The 18,150-nt window shown below is 36.6% G+C and overlaps 1 protein-coding gene across 1 annotated transcript in view; it reads right to left on the bottom strand.

Moving 5' to 3' along the window:
* Positions 1–18,150, bottom strand: part of OLFML2B (olfactomedin like 2B) — a 204,129-nt gene that overhangs the window by 97,795 nt on the left and 88,184 nt on the right. The window contains exons 3-4 of the mRNA XM_053694097.1: positions 9,595–9,702; positions 1,996–2,169 (exon numbers count right to left, since the gene is read on the bottom strand). Of these exons, the coding sequence (XP_053550072.1) occupies positions 1,996–2,169; positions 9,595–9,702 (282 nt within the window). The remainder of the gene's footprint in view (positions 1–1,995; positions 2,170–9,594; positions 9,703–18,150) is intronic.

Raw genomic sequence — 18,150 nt, forward strand, 5'->3', positions numbered from 1 at the left:
ATGAAGTGTACAGTATCCCCCATAGTAGTATATTATGTCAGACATGCAGATCTTAGGGAGCACAAGATTATTGCTTGAACAATGTGAGCGCAAAAACAAATTGCTATTGATTGATTTTGAGCAATGTCAACACACAATAGCACTAATAGAATACAAGTGCTCCACGTGTAATCTAGCCCAAAATATGTTAAATCTAGCAATGATGTTCAGTCACATTCAGGGGCATTTGTTTGGTCTAGGCCAATAAGGTCAGTGCCTAGGACAGTAGAATATAAGGGTGCAGCACATTTCATCCAGGGCAAATGGTTTTCAGGGTCTCCCCCAGCTGTTTGCAGGACACACCCTGCCCTGTCTTTGACATGCCCAGTCATGCTTACAACACACAGAAGTCCTGTCTATCACCCATCTTTGACCCCACCCCTCCCTTATTAGCGCTAGCCACACAATGCCAATGGGCTCCACCCACAAGCTCCCTAACCTCCATATTCTGCAAAGCCTTTGAGTGGTATAACATTTGGAGAAGCAGTTTATGGAACAATGCCTTCCTACTTTTATGCTGTACAAATGTTTTATTTATTTATACATTGTTCTACAAATCCATGATCCTTGGTTATCTATGGGGGTGTATGACCACACCATGTAACCTTGGGCTCTGGTTGGGAGAAATACATAAAGCAAATATGAACTACAGTTTTTGGATTGGGGTGGGGCAGGACCACTTTTAACATTTGCAGGGCCCTGGGCAAGACACATTTGTGGGTCCCCTCAGCCCAGCACCCTTATTCCCTCCCCTGTATAGCCCACCCTGTCCTGACATTCAGTGTTACCTATATAAAGAATAGAACTGTATATTACACCTCTTGATACTATAAACACTTCTTAATAAACTAAATACAAGATGTACATCGCACCTTCTCAAAACCTCACCCCTCACATTGGGCTAGATTGCAAATGGGGTGCAATTAATCGCTTGTGCTTTAACTCCACCAGACGGAGGCCATTTTGTGGGCGTCGGGTAGCGTATATATTACAAGTTAAAAGTAGAAAGGTTTTGCAAAAGTGCTCCTGCGACACGTGCAGAAAGCCGAACTTAGAATATCGCGACCTAGACTTCAATGGAGCGTGCAAATTCTATCGCATTTTCTCAAAAGCGCTAACCCGACATAAAAATATTATTATTTCACATTCAAATGTTGTTCACATAGAAGAATGTGTTCTATTTATTCTTTAACACATATTTCTATATATATCTGATGTTTTTTGGTAAAATATATCTTTACCTATATAATTGTCTATGTTTACCTATGTATTTATGTGTTTATATGTCTGTAAATACATATATACACATATAAATCATATAAATACATATGTACACACACACACATATATATACATACATATATATATATATATATATATATATATATATATATATACACATACATTACATACATTTTTAGACATATATGTAGGTATTTATATGGTAAAGCCCTTTGCAGCCTTTTTCCCCTAACACCTGAGACCTCATCTTTGAGCTCTTATAACTTTTTTTGCAAAGTTTTTTAAAATAAATTTCATCAGACAGTGTTAATATGTGTGTAACTGTACTTTTAAATCTATTTTTGATGTTTTTTGTGAAACATCTTTGTCTTGCGTAACAATTAACCAGATCTCTGAAGTCACGCTTAACCAACGTGGGTTAATATCAATTGCGCTCAAGCAAACTCGTTTACTTTCAACATGTAATACATGCACTACGTCCAATGCACACAAAGAGCATCCATAAACCGTTTTTCACTTGCGCACAACAGTTGGCACGCCACTCGTAATCTAGCCCATTATGGGGCTCCTCCAAAGCATGTGGCCCTGGGCGGGTGCCCCTCTTGGGTCTGTCAGGTGGGCATTAGATTTCCCAGCCCAAAAATGAAATACAAGGTTTTGATAAGAACGTCTTGTCTTGCACAGTTGTGTAAGTTTTCAGCTGATCAGACTTACGTCAGTACGAGTATAAGCAGCGGCCGCATCTCTCTGCAGAATCTTGCCAATGTCAGACAAGTTGTCTTTCGCACATCTAGTGCAGTTCTCCTTTTCCTTCTGTATTTCTGTCCGGATCTCATCTACACTGTCTTTAATTTGTTCTTGCTCCTTGGTGAGATTTTTGGACACCACCTGCAACATAAGGGACATGCAATATAAATGTTTAGAAAACATCAAACCTGTAATCTTATTAATATAGTCTACAAGTTTTGCAGTCTTAGGATAAACACTTTGAAAACCACTTTCAGTATTTTTATCCTATCTTCTTTGCTGTAGCCAGTTAGGAACAGATATAAAAGAGTGTGTGCACTGAAAAAGTAATCAGTGTAGCTTTTGCAGAGTCAGTGTTCTGTATTCTACAGGATGCACTCCAGCATCTCTGAGGGAAAAATGCTACAAATCAAATAGCTGGTTCAGGCAATTGGTAGCATTTTAAAGAAAACCTAGGTTACAGAATTTGCTTTTTGACCTCTCTGGGGAGTGTAAATCAAGAAAACAATTTTTGCACAAAAAGCACAAGATATTTAGGGGTCAATATATCCAGCTATGTAGAGCAGGTTTGCATAACCACATATTAAAGTGCATAATAAAAAGAAAATAATTCAACAACTACTGAATTTCAAAAAAGTTGCAGATTTTTTTTTCTGACAAATGTATTTTTTCTCCCATTTTCTGGTCCCTTATATCATGTGACATACATCAGCTAATCACAGACTAGTATACATATACCCTGTAAGCTTGTGCACATGCCTAGTTGGAATTTGTTCCCCAGAAAGTGTTTATATAAAAAGACTGTGCAAAATTTGACAATGAAAGTGTCTTAAAACTGCATGCTTTTTCTGAATCATAAAAGTTACTTTTAACTTGAGTGTCCCTTTAAAAAGCAAAAACTCTTCTTTTTTGCAAAGATGGTAAATTTACCCCTTAATGTCACTTTAGTTCTCACCAAGTGCCCCCTACAGTGTCATATTTCTCTGCTAGGTGTGTGAAAAAACATTAGCGCTAACAGTATAATAACACTAAATTTATTCTGGTAGCTTTCTTTAACTATAAACTTTTAATATAAGAAATATTGTAGTAACACCACTTGCCAGTTTACAGTATTTTCATGGTTAAATCATTGCTTTACATTGTTGGAGTTTTACTTGTATCACATACGTTTATGAAAACAATTAATTGAAGGGCACTGTGAAAAAAAGAACATTTACTAATTATTAATGACCTAGGGTATAGTTTCTCTACCCTGTAGATTGTAAGCTCTTCAGGCAGGGTACCCTTCCTTTTGAATTTGGTATGTTTAGTCTGTTTTATGTATGTATATTTCTTTATACCACAAATCAGTGTCAGTGAGCAGCTCTGCTCATGTAACCTGCACTATGGAATTTGGTGGCGCCTCACAAATTAATAATACTAATAATTATACCTCCCTGGTCAAATTTGTCAAAACAAATCTCCCCAACTTAAAGAGACAGTCTAGTCAAAATTAAACTTTTTTTAGAATATTTGTTTTTAGTAGACCGAGCGCTAGTATTATGAAGCCTTAAGCTCACTGGCAATAGTCCCCTAGTGGACTTGGGAAGTAGCTATAAGTTTGTGAGAGAGTGAGCGCTAAAAGCTAAAAAGGCATAGATAGAGTACAGATGGTATAAAAATGGTACATATTTATTACAGTAAGAAGAAGAATAAAACTACGATTAAAACCTTCCTAAAATCTCCATGGATCCATGAGATAAAAAATGCAGATAAAGATACAATATGTAACAAAAATTCCATCCTATACTGCGGTAAGAGATATTATAATTGTTAACTATAACAGCAATTTGAGATCAGATTAGTAGATAAAGATAGTTAACAGGGATATAATTTTGACAAATAAGCACAAATAAAAACAGTTCTTAAAACAAAAAATCTTAGGTGCAGTGTCCAAGGTAAACAATCCAATGCGGGTGTGATCAAAATTGTGATCAAAAAGTGAATGTGGAAAAAAATGTGAAGAACAGATGTGTCCGGTGTAACTTGAGGAAAATAGAATGTAAATAAATGTCTCTTGTAAATTCACAGTGTTTCAAAATTAAAAGTCAATAGGTGTAGCAGTTCCTAGAAAATGAAATCCAATCTGATCAAAAATCAAAAATGCTAAAAATGCTCCAAAAAACTCCAATAACCGTTCTTTAAGGGTGATCAATGTGAAGCAATTAAAAAAACAAAAAGATATAAAAAATATGGAAAAATGGTCCAAAATTTATCTTCTGAACCTGTTGATGAATAAAAAACAATAGTGCAATATCGTCTAGATACTGTATATAATAATCAGAAATGTGCTCACCAGTATGTCAACGCGTTTCGGCCCTCCTAGGCCTTTATCAAGACAATACTGTTCTATGTATCTCTGGGAGCTTTATATGTTGGTCACTTAGATGATTGGATCTAATTTGGCGCCAAAATTAGGGGTCTGCCCTTTCCTATTTAGCCCAATGTCTCATGGGAAAGAATTTTTCTTTTGGTCTATTGTCTTATTATCTATATTTATTGTATTATTTTAAAATTGTATACATCAGACTCTGTTTTGTTATGTATATTCAAAGTTGTTAACATCTCTAGTACTTCAATTTATCATATATCAAGGTATTGTTTCTCATTTCTTATTATCCGTATTTGCCCCACTTCCGGATTTCTAGACTTACTAGCTCTTCCGGTTCTGTTGTAAATAACATTACATCCGGTTTCGCCAGTGTTACTTCCGGTTTCGCTATTACCGGAAGTCTAAATTTTGTCGCATCCGGTTGCGCTGTTGCCGGAAGTAAGTCTATTTGGGACCTTATTCAGTTCAACTTGGGTGATCAAATGCATGGCTTGCATGACTATGTCAATAAGAGTAATGATCTATCAGCATCCTTGTTGTGCGTATAAACAGATATTACACAAATACTGTCAACCATTTTTAACGCGTATATTTGTGTTTACATATAAAACAGTTTGGCCATATATATATAAAAAAGTATATAAATATTTAAAATATGTCAAAAGTCACAATTGGAAATCGCGGTATATAAAATATATAGGATGAGAGTAAGATATGATCCTAGTTTTTGATAGATGCTGATAGATCATTACTCTTATTGACATAACCGGATGCGACAAAATTTAGACTTCCGGTTATAGCGAAACCGGAAGTAACACTGGCGAAACCGGATGTAATGTTATTTACAACAGAACCGGAAGAGCTAGTAAGTCTAGAAATCTGGAAGTGGGGCAAATACGGATAATAAGAAATGAGAAACAATACCTTGATATATGATAAATTGAAGTACTAGAGATGTTAACAACTTTGAATATACATAACAAAACAGAGTCTGATGTATACAATTTTAAAATAATACAATAATTATAGATAATAAGACAATAGACCAAAAGAAAAATTCTTTCCCATGAGACATTGGGCTAAACAGGAAAGGACAGACCCCTAATTTTGGCGCCAAATTAGAGCCAATCATCTAAGTGACCAACATATAAAGCTCCCAGAGATACATAGAACAGTATTGTCTTGATAAAGGCCTAGGAGGGCCGAAACGCGTTGACATACCGGTGAGCACATTTCTGATTATTATATACAGTATCTAGACGATATTGCACTATTGTTTTTTATTCATCCACAGATTCAGAAGATAAATTTTGGACCATTTTTCCATATTTTTTATATCTTTTTGTTTTTTTAATTGCTTCACATTGATCACCTTTAAAGCACGGTTATTGGAGTTTTTTTGGAGTTTTTTGGAGCATTTTTAGCATTTTTGATCAGATTGGATTTAATTTTCTAGGAACTGCTACACCTATTGACTTTTAATTTTGAAACACTGTGAATTTACAAGAGACATTTATTTACATTCTATTTTCCTCAAGTTACACCGGACACATCTGTTCTTCACATTTTTTCCACATTCACTTTTTGATCACAATTTTGATCATACCCGCATTGGATTGTTTACCTTGGACACTGCACCTAAGATTTTTTGTTTTAAGAACTGTTTTTATTTGTGCTTATTTGTCAAAATTATATCCCTGTTAACTATCTTTATCTACTAATCTGATCTCAAATTGCTGTTATAGTTAACAATTATAATATCTCTTACCGCAGTATAGGACGGAATTTTTGTTACATATTGAATCTTTATCTGCATTTTTTATCTCATGGATCCATGGAGATTTTAGGAAGGTTTTAATCGTATTTTTATTCTTCTTCTTACTGTAATAAATATGTACCATTTTTATACCATCTGTACTCTATCTATGCCTTTTTAGCTTTTAGCGCTCACTCTCTCACAAACTTATTTCAAAATTAAACTTTCATGATTCATATAGGGCATGCAATTTTAAACAACTTTTCAATTTACTTTTATCATCAAACTTGCTTTGTTCCTTTGGTATTCTTAGTTGAAAGCTAAACCTAGGTAGGCTCATATGCTTATTTCTAAGTCCTTGAAGGTCGCCTCTTATCTGAATGCATTTGATATGTTTTTTTACAGCTAGATGGCATTAGTTCATGTGTGCCATATAAATAACATTGTGCACACACCCGTGGAGTTACTTATGAGAGGGTCTACAAAAGGCTTAGATACAAGGTAACCACAGAGGTCAAAAGTATATAAATATAACAGTGTTAGTTGTGCAACACTGGGGAATGGATAATAAAGGGATTATCTATATTTTTTAAACAAAAATTCTATAATAGATTGTCCCTTTAACATGACTCCATTCCTGATTTCCAATTCTTTGACCCCAGGTCTCTTTTACTATGGGGCCTACCTATCAAGCTCCAAATGGAGCTTGATGCCCCGTGTTTCCGCTGCTCCATAACCCTGTCCGCCTGCTCTGAGCAGGCGGACAGGAATCGCAACAATTCAACCCGATCGAGTACGATCGGGTTGATTGACACCCCCCTGCTGGCAGCCGATTGGCCGCGAGTCTGCAGGGGGCGGCGTTGCACCAGCAGCTCTTGTGAGCTGCTGGTGCAATGTTAAATGCGGAGAGCGTATTGCTCTCCGCATTTAGCGAGGTCTTGCGGACCTGATCCGCACTGTCGGATCAGGTCCGCAAGACCTTTGATAAATAGGGGCCTAAGTCTCAAGCCTTGAGAGGTATAGTATTCTCTAGTTTCTAATCCTGGTTTTATTATTTATACCCTATTTATATTCTTTTTACATTTCTCTTTGTCCTGAGGAGAGCACAGGACATTTGGAAATGAAGGGTGTTGAGATTTTGAATGAGATTGGTTCCTTTTATAGTTAAATGAATCACATATACTTATGTACCTTTTATATGTTGTAAGAAAGTGAATTCAAACATTAGTACACTCAAATCCCTTTTACACTCACTTACTTTACAATACTCATCCGCCTTCCCACTTGTCCACATCTGCCTCTTCGGTTACAGAAGTAGAGCGAGCCGCCAACTGTAAGCTATAATGCTAGCTTCTATAAAAAGCGAAGGCTTGTGCTCATGATAAAAATACTAACACTATAAAAACTATAAACAGATGACCAGCCATAAAGTTCCTGCACTCAACGTAGGATCTAGAGGGCACCCTGGTTAAAGTCAATGGCACAGGTGGATTCCTTGAGTGTCCATATATTTATAGTCTTATTATTTTTATTGCACCAGCCAGTACAGAATGCCTTGAGTGCAGGATCTGTAACACACCCTGGTTAATAGTGCGGACTGTATGCTTCTGATTGCTCATACAGCTGACAAGTACAAGAAAATAAACTGCTTATGCTGTGGGGCAACTGGTTTGGAAGGTTAGATTGCAAGTTTAGGGAGTAATTTATACCTAAATTCGAAGTGTAGGAGCAGTGAGGTGGCAATTGAAAGGTAATATTGGGGCATATAAATGAAATGCTGTCTTTGAAATACTAATGCTTACTGTTCCTTTGACAGACAACTGAATAATGAAAAAGATCTATTAGAGTAACCCTGTGAAATATGTGAATAATTACAGTTTCTTGATTAAATTCTGTATGGGTTGATGCCATAAAAACACAAACAGCATAAACATATGGCCAGACTATGCTTACTGTGCCGAATCATCACTGTGGATAAACAAAACCATTAGGCTTATATTATCCATGACGATTTTGCTGAGATCGGGCATAAAACACTCTGTAATCAGATGGGGTCAACTCACAGGAGACCTTTAAAGCTGGGAAAATAAAGGTCTGCGTTCTTTGTTTTGGCTCAAGGAGATGATCAAATCATCTGTTGATGTTTATTTAACCAAAATATGTGTTGGGAAAAATGTATCTAATTAAATGTGTCTTAGTGGTGACAAAGGTCAGATTCCAAATGAACAAAGTATAGTGGTAAAGTAATGGATTTGCAGAAAAGATAACCACTATTTGTGGTATAAGTTAAATAATACAAACAAGAATAGATGTTTTTAGCTTTAATTTTTCCCCAGAAGCCCACATCTCAGATGGACACAGATCACCCAAATTATTGTCCGTAGCCCTAACCACCATCCTCCTACAAAATTGGTTCACTTGATGTGCTCAGCTACCTCCCAGTAGTGCATTGCTGCTCCTTCAACAAAGGATACCAAAAGAATGAAGTAAATTGGAATATAGAACTAAATGGAAAGTTGTTTAAAGGGACATGAAACCCAAAATTTTTCTTTCATTATGCTAGATAGAGCGTGGTATTTTAAACATCTTCCAAATTTACTTATATTATCTAATTAGTTTAGTTCTCTTGGTATCCTTTATTGAAAACCATACCTAGGTAGGCTCAGGAGCAAGAAACTAACTGCTGATTGGTAGCAGCACATATATGCCTCTTGTCATCGGCTCACCCGGTGTGTTATTTAGCTAGCTCCCAGTAGTGCATTGATGTTGAAACATATAAAATGAAGGAAAAGTAGATATTCCCATATCTCTAATGGATAATAGTCTATTTTTGTCTGAAAAGGCTTAGTAAATAATGTAAAGAATAGTAGATAACATATAAGGAAGGTTTGGTTTCTCCCTTTTTTTGTTTCCTAAAGTTATATGGTAAGTCTATATGATGAGTGTTGACTTGTGTCCCAACTTATAAAGTAGAAATGGGCATCAAACTATATACTGAGTTGATGAAGCCACAATGTCTCTGTAGATGTGTCATTCTGTGTGGTCCTTCCTAACACAGTTGGATAAAGTTCACAAAATTCTCATGTGAGATTTACTGATGTGGTTTTATGAGAACGCTTTGTTTTGATATCTGGCTTTGGAAACCCTTATTAAGACCTTAGTAAACAGCCAAAGAGAAATTAGACTTTTATTATCTGCACCCATATTTATGGAGATACAAATACAATTGTGGATGTACATAGAGGTAATGTGAGGTTACATTATGGCTAGAGAGAGAGAGAGACAGAAAACGCAAGAGTATTTTGAATAAACAACAAGATTTAAGTACTACTCTTCTTCAGCCAAAGAGGTTTATGACAGTTGCCAAATGTCATGTTACAGTTAAATACTCTTAATGGTTTGCAAAATATCCCATGCAGAATAATAATAATGTACTTACCTCTTCGAGTTTCTCAACACGCCCAACAATTTTAGTAGTCACTGAGTGCAGTTTCAGAAGATCCAGCCCATAGAATGCTCCCTCCAACATTTCTATGATGTTAGATAGCTGCAAGAGAACAACAAAAATGTATAGGTAAATTGACATATATATATATATGTGTGTGTGTGTGCATTGGAGCTTTTTACAGTTAAGTAGATGAAAACATGCAAAAACATATTTATGCAATATTCAAATTTAATAAAGTATGTAACTGTGTGTATACTGTAAATATTTCACATTCCAATGTTCTGCATATAGCAGAATGTTTTCTATGTATTTAAAAAAAGATATTCTCTCTCTCTCTCTCTCTAATCATGAATATATAGGTACAGTTATAAATTGTATAAAAAACACATCAGATATATTTAGAAATATGTATTTATGATAAATAGAACATATCCTGTTATGTGAAGAACATTGAAATGTGAAATATTCATTTTTTTTCTCCATTGACTTCTATGGGGGAATATGTGAACGCGCATGCGATATTCTAAGTTCGACTTTTTGTCCTTGTCGGGTTAATGCGCAAGAGAAAAAAGTTTACTTTCAACTCATAATACAAGCGCAAAATGACACACGCAAAAAGCTTACTTTTAGTGCAATTAACGCTCAAGGGGGAGTGTTAACTAATGCTTCACTTCTAATCTGGCCCATGATCTGCACATTTCCTGTGTGAGCGAGCCTACAATAAAGTAACCTACCATAATCAGACATCATTCCATATGAAGAGATGAAGCTTTTATTTAATGGGCTATGGAACCCAAAAAATTCCTTTTGTGATTCAGACAAAGCATACAATTTAAAAAAAAAAAATCCAATTTACTTCTGTTATCAAATTTGCTTTGCTCCCATGGTATTCCTTGTTGAAGAGATACCTAGGTAGGTGTCTAGAGCACTAAATGGCAGGAAATAGTGCTGCCCTCTAGTGTTCTTTCAAATGGATAGCATTCTTGCAAAACTGGTGCCATATAGTGCTCTAGACACGAGCCTATGTCTTTGCTTTTCAACAAAATATACCAAGAAAACGAATAAAATTTGATAATAGAAGTAAAATCGAAAAAAAAATCCGTGGGCTTCATGTGACTTTAAATATAACACCTCAAACTATGTTAGAAGTTAAGTTTTGGTCTGACAATAAATTACTGGTAATCCACCAATCCCTGTGTGTTTTCATAGTTCAAATGAGTTTATATTTAATATAGATGGGTTATAGTGTACAGCCTAAATGGAAAAGATTAAAACTTTCAAGAAGTCTTTGGACTATTTTTGATTGGACAGATATAGAAATCTCTTCTTTAGGACTTTAGTTAATTTATAGCAAAGTTAGACCCTATTTGGAGAAACAGAGTGGTGAAAAAGATTTTTCCAGTATACACAAAAAAGAAGGTGTGAGTGCCAGGAAAGGCCAATAAATATAGAGTTACTCTGGCTCCCCTTAGCAGTAAACATGATACTTTATTCACATGTTAAAAATGGCCATTAGAGAAAACCTCTGACGCATTTCGGCGTATTAAAAGCCTCTGGTAAGGAGGGGTGCAATCTGGACGTGAGGTAACTCCACCACTAAAAGACTGGTTGAGTTTGGATATCCCGCAGTGCAAGATCCGCAATAGGTATGAGGATTCTGCACAATTTACGGAAGCTTGTAGTGCACCGCATTAAGTTTGTTTGTTTACACATTCGTTTAGACTATTGGGGAGTCACTGTCAAAATTCATACTCGTGCAAAGGAGAGAGTGTTTTTGCTTGTTTGTCAGGATAGGCCTTCATATAATATCACTTTCAGTATGAAGAAAATGATCAGTACATTTCTTATGTCAAGTGGGAATAAAGGTATTACTGTTTTGGAAATAAGAAAGTTGTAACATGCTGCAAAAATTGTTTGAGAAGAAAGATGGCCCATTGACATGGGACAAAGCTTAATGGGCCTTTGAACCCAGAAGGAAGGGTTGGTTAGGGTAGGTTAGAGAGGTGGAGAGTTAATGGGGGTATATAAGGAGCTGAGCGGGAGAGAATATAGGTTACAGTTTACAGTGACAGATTTGCCTGCCCAATGTTTGTTTTTGGTTTTTAATTGGGCAAATTTTGTTTATCTATTGTCGCAGTTTAGAGTTGGGGCACTAGTCCTCCTCCCTTTTACACATTATGAGTATGGTCATTATTACTATAAAGTTGCCTCCCCAGAGGGTGGGAGAGCAGGTGATGTAGCTCTGAAGGCTTGGGGTTCCTTAGAGCAAGGTGGTAAAGAAATGGGGTTAACGGACAGAGCAAGGTTTATTCTTGTTGTGTCCAGATATTTATTCACAACATCAGAAGAAAAGATCCACATATGAGGCAATCAATGTTAAAGTTTATTGTAACTTGTACTCATACATAGAGGGCCACACAGGCTGACTAACATCAAAATCCTACGCGTTTCGTGCCGTAAGGCACTTTGTCAGGGATAGGTTACTTCCTCCATAAGCAGTCTTAAATAGCCGGCAGATTAACATATTAACCCTTTGAATTCCTAACATAGCTTCATCTTATGTTCAGCGATGTGCCGCTAGATTTCAAGCACACATATACATCAAAAAGAAAGGAACAGGTGTAAAGAGATCCCCTGGGTACATCAGAGATACCAAACATTTATTATCTGGTCACTATTGACGTGTCATTACTTTATTCATGCATTACACATAATGAAGGCATAGAAGCGCTACATTCCATGCTTCCCTTATATAGTGACTATGATGATTTATATATTAAGTTTGTTGAAGAAGCAGTTAAGTTTTTACTTATACAAAATTACTTCTGTTTCGAGGTTCAATTCTTTCTACAAAAACGTGGCACTGCGATGGGGACAAAATTTGCCCCATCGTATGCCAATTTGTATTTGAATCAATTTGAAAATTGAATTTTTTTTTGATGATGATCTAAATATGAACAATATGAATTTGAATTTTACTTTTGGGATCTCTAAAGAGCAAATTCCTTTTCTAGATGTATTAATCATTAAAGATAGCTCTGGAAAAATAGCTACTGAAGCCTACAGAAAGAAAACAGTAGGCAATATTTATACTAAGAGCAAATTCTCATCACCCACAACACACTAAAAAGGCTATCCCAAAAGGACAGTATATACGTCTGAGGCGTAATTGCACTAGAAAGTATGTATCTAAAACAAGCAGATGAATTAACAGCCAGATTGATAACTAGGGGTTATGAACCTAAAACTCTGACTGAAACAAAGGATCTAGTAGCCACAAAGGATAGAACAACATTGCTGAGTGACAAAAAAAGACATAAACAAAATACTGGAGATGCACCCATTAGGTTTATTACTACTTACAGTAGACAATATAGCCCAATTTGTAATATTATTCACAGAGCAATCCCTATTCTTGAAAAAGATCCCCTGATTGGTAAGCTTATAATAGAGAAAGGGATACAGTGTATACCTAAAAAAGCGATAACAATAGAGAATATGCTTAAGAGGGATTTTTCAAGGATACACAAAACAGAGGGGCGCCTCATCTGATTTTTAATTGCCATTAAATTGTGGTTCTTTTTAATACTTTCACTGAGAGTCTGAGCTTGTTTTCATCCATTGAGGACATCAGGGATACCGGTATTAACGCTGAGATAGTAAGATGATACACTGTAAGCTCCCAGTCTGCCATATTTAGAACAATTGGGTGCTGCTCCACTTGTGAGTTTTCATTTAGCATCTTATATATTCATATATATCTACTGTATCACACTAGGAGGTGCCTTTGTTTGTGATCTTGTTCACAGGGAAAAGTTGTATCATGTGCAGATCAACCAAAAGTGAACATGAAATATGCAACTAAAATCCAAAAATGGGTATTTGGCAATAGCACACTAATGTGCTGGTGTAGTGGTGAGGTTCTGATATCTCAATGTGTATCAGTTCACCCTCTCTCCAGGTGTTGCTCAGCCAGTTGAATCACAAGAAAGATCCAATGATATGAAGCTCAACTACATGTAGCATTCAAATGGGAAAAACAAAGGTGCTAGAACTGTGCCCCTATCTGCAACGCATTTCTCGGCAACCGCTGTTTAATCTGGCATCCTGTAATTTGTAACTCTAATCATGTTGTATATCTCTTAACTTGCCAATTGTGTAAAAAAACAATATATAGGGCTTACGACCTGCCTACTAAAAGACTGTATTAGGGAACACCTTAATTCTATTGAAGCAGACCCACCACAAACCCCAGTTGCTAGGCACTTTATGAGATATTTTGAGCATGGTAGCAAAAGTGTGAGAAATGTTTTCTCTTTTCAAGCAATTAACTGTGTCCCTAGCAGTAATATAGGAGGTAACAAGCGGGCTAAACTCAATGAAAAGATTTTTAAACTGCAATCAGGTGTACCCCTAGGTATAAATGAAATTTGGGATCTAAAAGCTTAAACAGGTATCTAAATAATACATGTCACGTCGCTGTTCCTCGAGTCCCGGCCGTTGCTCTGATCCGTTGCCAAGGCCATTGCCATGGATGTGGTGGTAGCTTCAGGCGCTGATGATGACATCATCACCTCTCGCCTCCCATCCTGATGCCAGGTCGGACCTCTCCTGTGGCGCGAACCCTCACCTATGTAAGTACCTCAGTTGCTTTCACCTGTGCCCAAGTATAGGTGTTACTGTGTGTGCTCCTGGGTGTTGTATTTCTTATTGCTGGATTGCCATATTGTTAGTGAACTCTGCCTGTCTGACCACTCTGCCTGCTTAACTCATGTACTGCTGGATTGCCATATTGTTACTGAACTCTGCCTATCTGACCACTCTGCCTGCTTAACCCTTGTACTGCTGGATTGCCATATCGTTACCGAACTCTGCCTGTCTGACCACTCTGCTTGCTTAACCCTTGTATTGCTGGATTGCCATATCCTTACTAAACTCTGCCTGTCTGACCTTACTGAACTCTGCCTGCCTGCTTTCCCTTGTTGCTGACACCTGCTTGTTCCTAACTATTCTACTGGTTTTCTCCTGAACTGCTATTCTGCTGGATTGCCTTCCTGTTGCTGGACTCTGCCTGTCTTGACCATTCTCTGCCTTCATCTTATTGCCATGAAGGACTACCCTGTCTACCGTAAGTACTGCTTACCTCATTTTATAAACTCACTCTGTTCTGCGATATCTCCTATCCTTCCACTTGACGCCGGGATAAGAAGACTACTGGCCAAGTTTGGTCTGATAGAGAAATATCCCACGAGCATTACAGTACATTGAGATCTAAATATATACCGTTCTATACTCATCAGAATGCCCAAATATATAAATATGGGACCCCACTTTAAATGTGGATTTGTATGTATTTGATAAATCCTTGACATTTCCTGAGCATATTTACCTTATATGTCAAATTGTTTTAGGGAGAGTGTTTGATCATGACATTATTCTGTACATATATGTTGTACATATTTGGTTTACCAGTGTACTTCACTGTTTGTGAACACTTGGGTAGGTATTTGTACAGTAGGAAATGCCATAGAGATATGAATTTTACCAGTCTCTCTTCCTTATTTGATCTCTAGTATACTCTAATAATTTTCACTTTTTTACACGTAGCTTCCTAGTTAATCTGTTTTCTTTCATGTATGTCCTTTGAAACAGTCTTAAGATGCATATATTGCTTAATGATGATTAGCTATAGCCATACCTAATGATTGTAATGTAAAATGGGCAGTAACTATTCACCTAGAATACGAGTTTTGCGTTACGGTTTTAACGCTGAAAAAAATGGCCATTTCAGTATAAATACAGTAACGCAGCAATTACGAGTCTTGTTGGTATTGCTATCCCGCAAGCATTTTAGCCTGTAACACGTCAATCCCACAAATGACGTTTTTGCGTGGGATTTCCATAGCTCCGGCATTACAAGTTGTGCAGTGAGGCTAAAATGCTTGCGTTACAGCCTATACCGACACAATCCATTCCGCTATCTGAAAGCAGTAGTTATGAGTTTTGCACCACAAAAATTGTTCACAAAACTCATAACTATACTGTTACAAAGTACAGTAACACCCATAAACTACCTATTAACCCTTAAACCGAGGCCCTCCCGCATTGAAAACACTATTTAAAACGTATTAATCCCTAATCTGATTCCCGCCCACATCCCTGCCACTAAAATAATGTTATTAACCCCTATTCTGCTGCTCTCCGACACTGCCACCACTAGCTAAACATATTAACCCCTAAACCGCCAGCCCCCTACATCGCCACTACTAAATAAACCGATTAACCCCTAAACTGCCAGCCCCCACATCGCCTCTAATAAATTAAACTATTAACCCCTAAACCTATCACCCCCTAAATTTATATTAAAATTGCAATATCCCTATCTTAAAATAAATAAAAACTTACCTGTGAAATTAAAAAAAACCTAAGTTTAAACTAACAATTAACCTAACATAACTATTATACTAAAATGAAAATAACTACCAATTAAAAAAACTAAATTACACATAAAAAAAAACTAATACTACTAAAAAAAATTAAGTCTAACATTACAAAAAATAAAAAATACTAAATTACAAATAATAACAAACACTAAATTACGAAAAATAACAAACAAAATTATCCAAAATAAAAACAAACAATTACACCTAATCTAATAGCCCTATAAAAATAAAAAAGCCCCCCCCCAAATAAAAAAAAAACCTAGCCTAAAATAAACTACCAATAGCCCTAAAAATGGTCTTTTGTAGGGCATTGTCCTAAAGAAATCAGCTCTTTTACCTGTAAAAAAAATACAAAGACCCCCCAACAGTAAAACCCACCACCCAACCAACCCCCCAAAATAAAAACCAAAACCTAAGCTACCCATTGCCCTGAAAAGGGCATTTGTATGGGCGTTGCCCTTAAAAGGGCATTCAGCTCTTTTACATTGCCCTGAAAAGGGCATTCAGCTATTTTATAAAAGCCCAAACCCTAATAAAAAAAAAACACCCCAAAAAAGTAAAAAAGCCCCACTAACACTAACCCCCAAAGATCCACTTACAGTTTCTGAAGTCCGGACATCCATCCTCATCCAGGCGGCAAGAAGTCTTCATCCAGGCGGCATCTTCTATCTTCATCCAGACGGCATCTTCTATCCTCATCCAGGTGGCATCTTCTATCTTCATTCAGGCGGCATCTTCTATCTTCATCCAGGCGGCATCTTCTATCTTCATCCCAGTGGCGTGGAGAGGATCCATCCTTGAAGACATCTGGCGCGAAGCGTCCTCTTCATACGGTCATCGCCGTACACTGGATCTTCAAAGCAAGGGAGCCTTTTTAAAATGGCGTCCCTTGGATTCCTATTGGCTGATTTGATTCTTGAAATTTAAAGAAGCCAATAGGATGAGAGCTACTGAAATCCTATTGGCTGATCAAATCAGCCAATAGGATGAGAGCTACTGAAATTCTATTGGCTGATTTGAATAGGCTGATTTGAATTGGCTGATTTGAATCCCTTGCTTTGAAGATCCAGTGTACGGCGATGACCGTATGAAGAGGACGCTTTGCGCCACATGAAGATAGAAGGGTTATTAGATCATGTGTAATTTTTTTATGAAGATAGAAGGGCTATTAGATCATGTGTAATTGTTTTTATTTTGGATAATTTTGTTTCTTATTTTTCGTAATTTAGTGTTTGTTATTTTTTGTAATTTTAGACTTACATTTTTTTAGTAGTGTTAGTTTTTTTTTTAATGTTTAATTTAGTTTTTTTAATTGGTAGTTATTTTAATTTCAGTATAATAGTTATAATAGCAATCTTAATTGTTAGTTTAAACTTAGTTTTTTTTCCATTTCACGCGTAAGTTATTATTTATTTTAAGATAGGGATATTGTAATTGTAATATAAAGTTAGGTGGTTGTTAGGTTTAGGGGTTAATAGTTTAATTTATTTTTTTGCAATGTCGTGGGTGGCTGGTTTAGGGGTTAATAGGTTTATTTAGTGGCAGCGATGTTGGGGAGCGGCGGAAAAATAGGGGTTAATAGCTTTATTATAGTGTTGGCGATGTTGGGGTGCGGGGGAATAGGGGTTAATAACTTTATTATAGTGGCGGCGATGTCGCGGAGCGGCGGAATAGGGGTTAATAACTTTTATTAGTGACGGCGATGTCGGGAGCAACAGATTAGGGGTTAATAACTTTATTTTGGTGTTGTGTTCGTTTCGCACCCTCTATAGCGCAAAACTCGTAATCTAGGCGTATGAGATTTATATACTTAGTTTTGTATACCCATCTACCTAGAATGCCATGACATATTGATTGCATACTGATCGCATTAATTACTGTAATGTATACATACAACTTTACTACAAGTAATAGCGGCAAGTTATTGCACTCTGGCCACTTGCACTCATGTCCCTTTCTTTTTGATGTATATGTGTGCTTGAAATCTAGCGGTACATCGCTGAACATAAGATGAAGCTATGTTAGGAATGCAAGGGGTTAATATGCTAATCTGCCAGCTATTTAAGACTGCTTATGGAGAAAGTAACCAATCCCTGACAAAGTG

Source organism: Bombina bombina, chromosome 10 (assembly GCF_027579735.1).
Source record: "Bombina bombina isolate aBomBom1 chromosome 10, aBomBom1.pri, whole genome shotgun sequence".
NCBI classification, from domain to species: domain Eukaryota; kingdom Metazoa; phylum Chordata; class Amphibia; order Anura; family Bombinatoridae; genus Bombina; species Bombina bombina.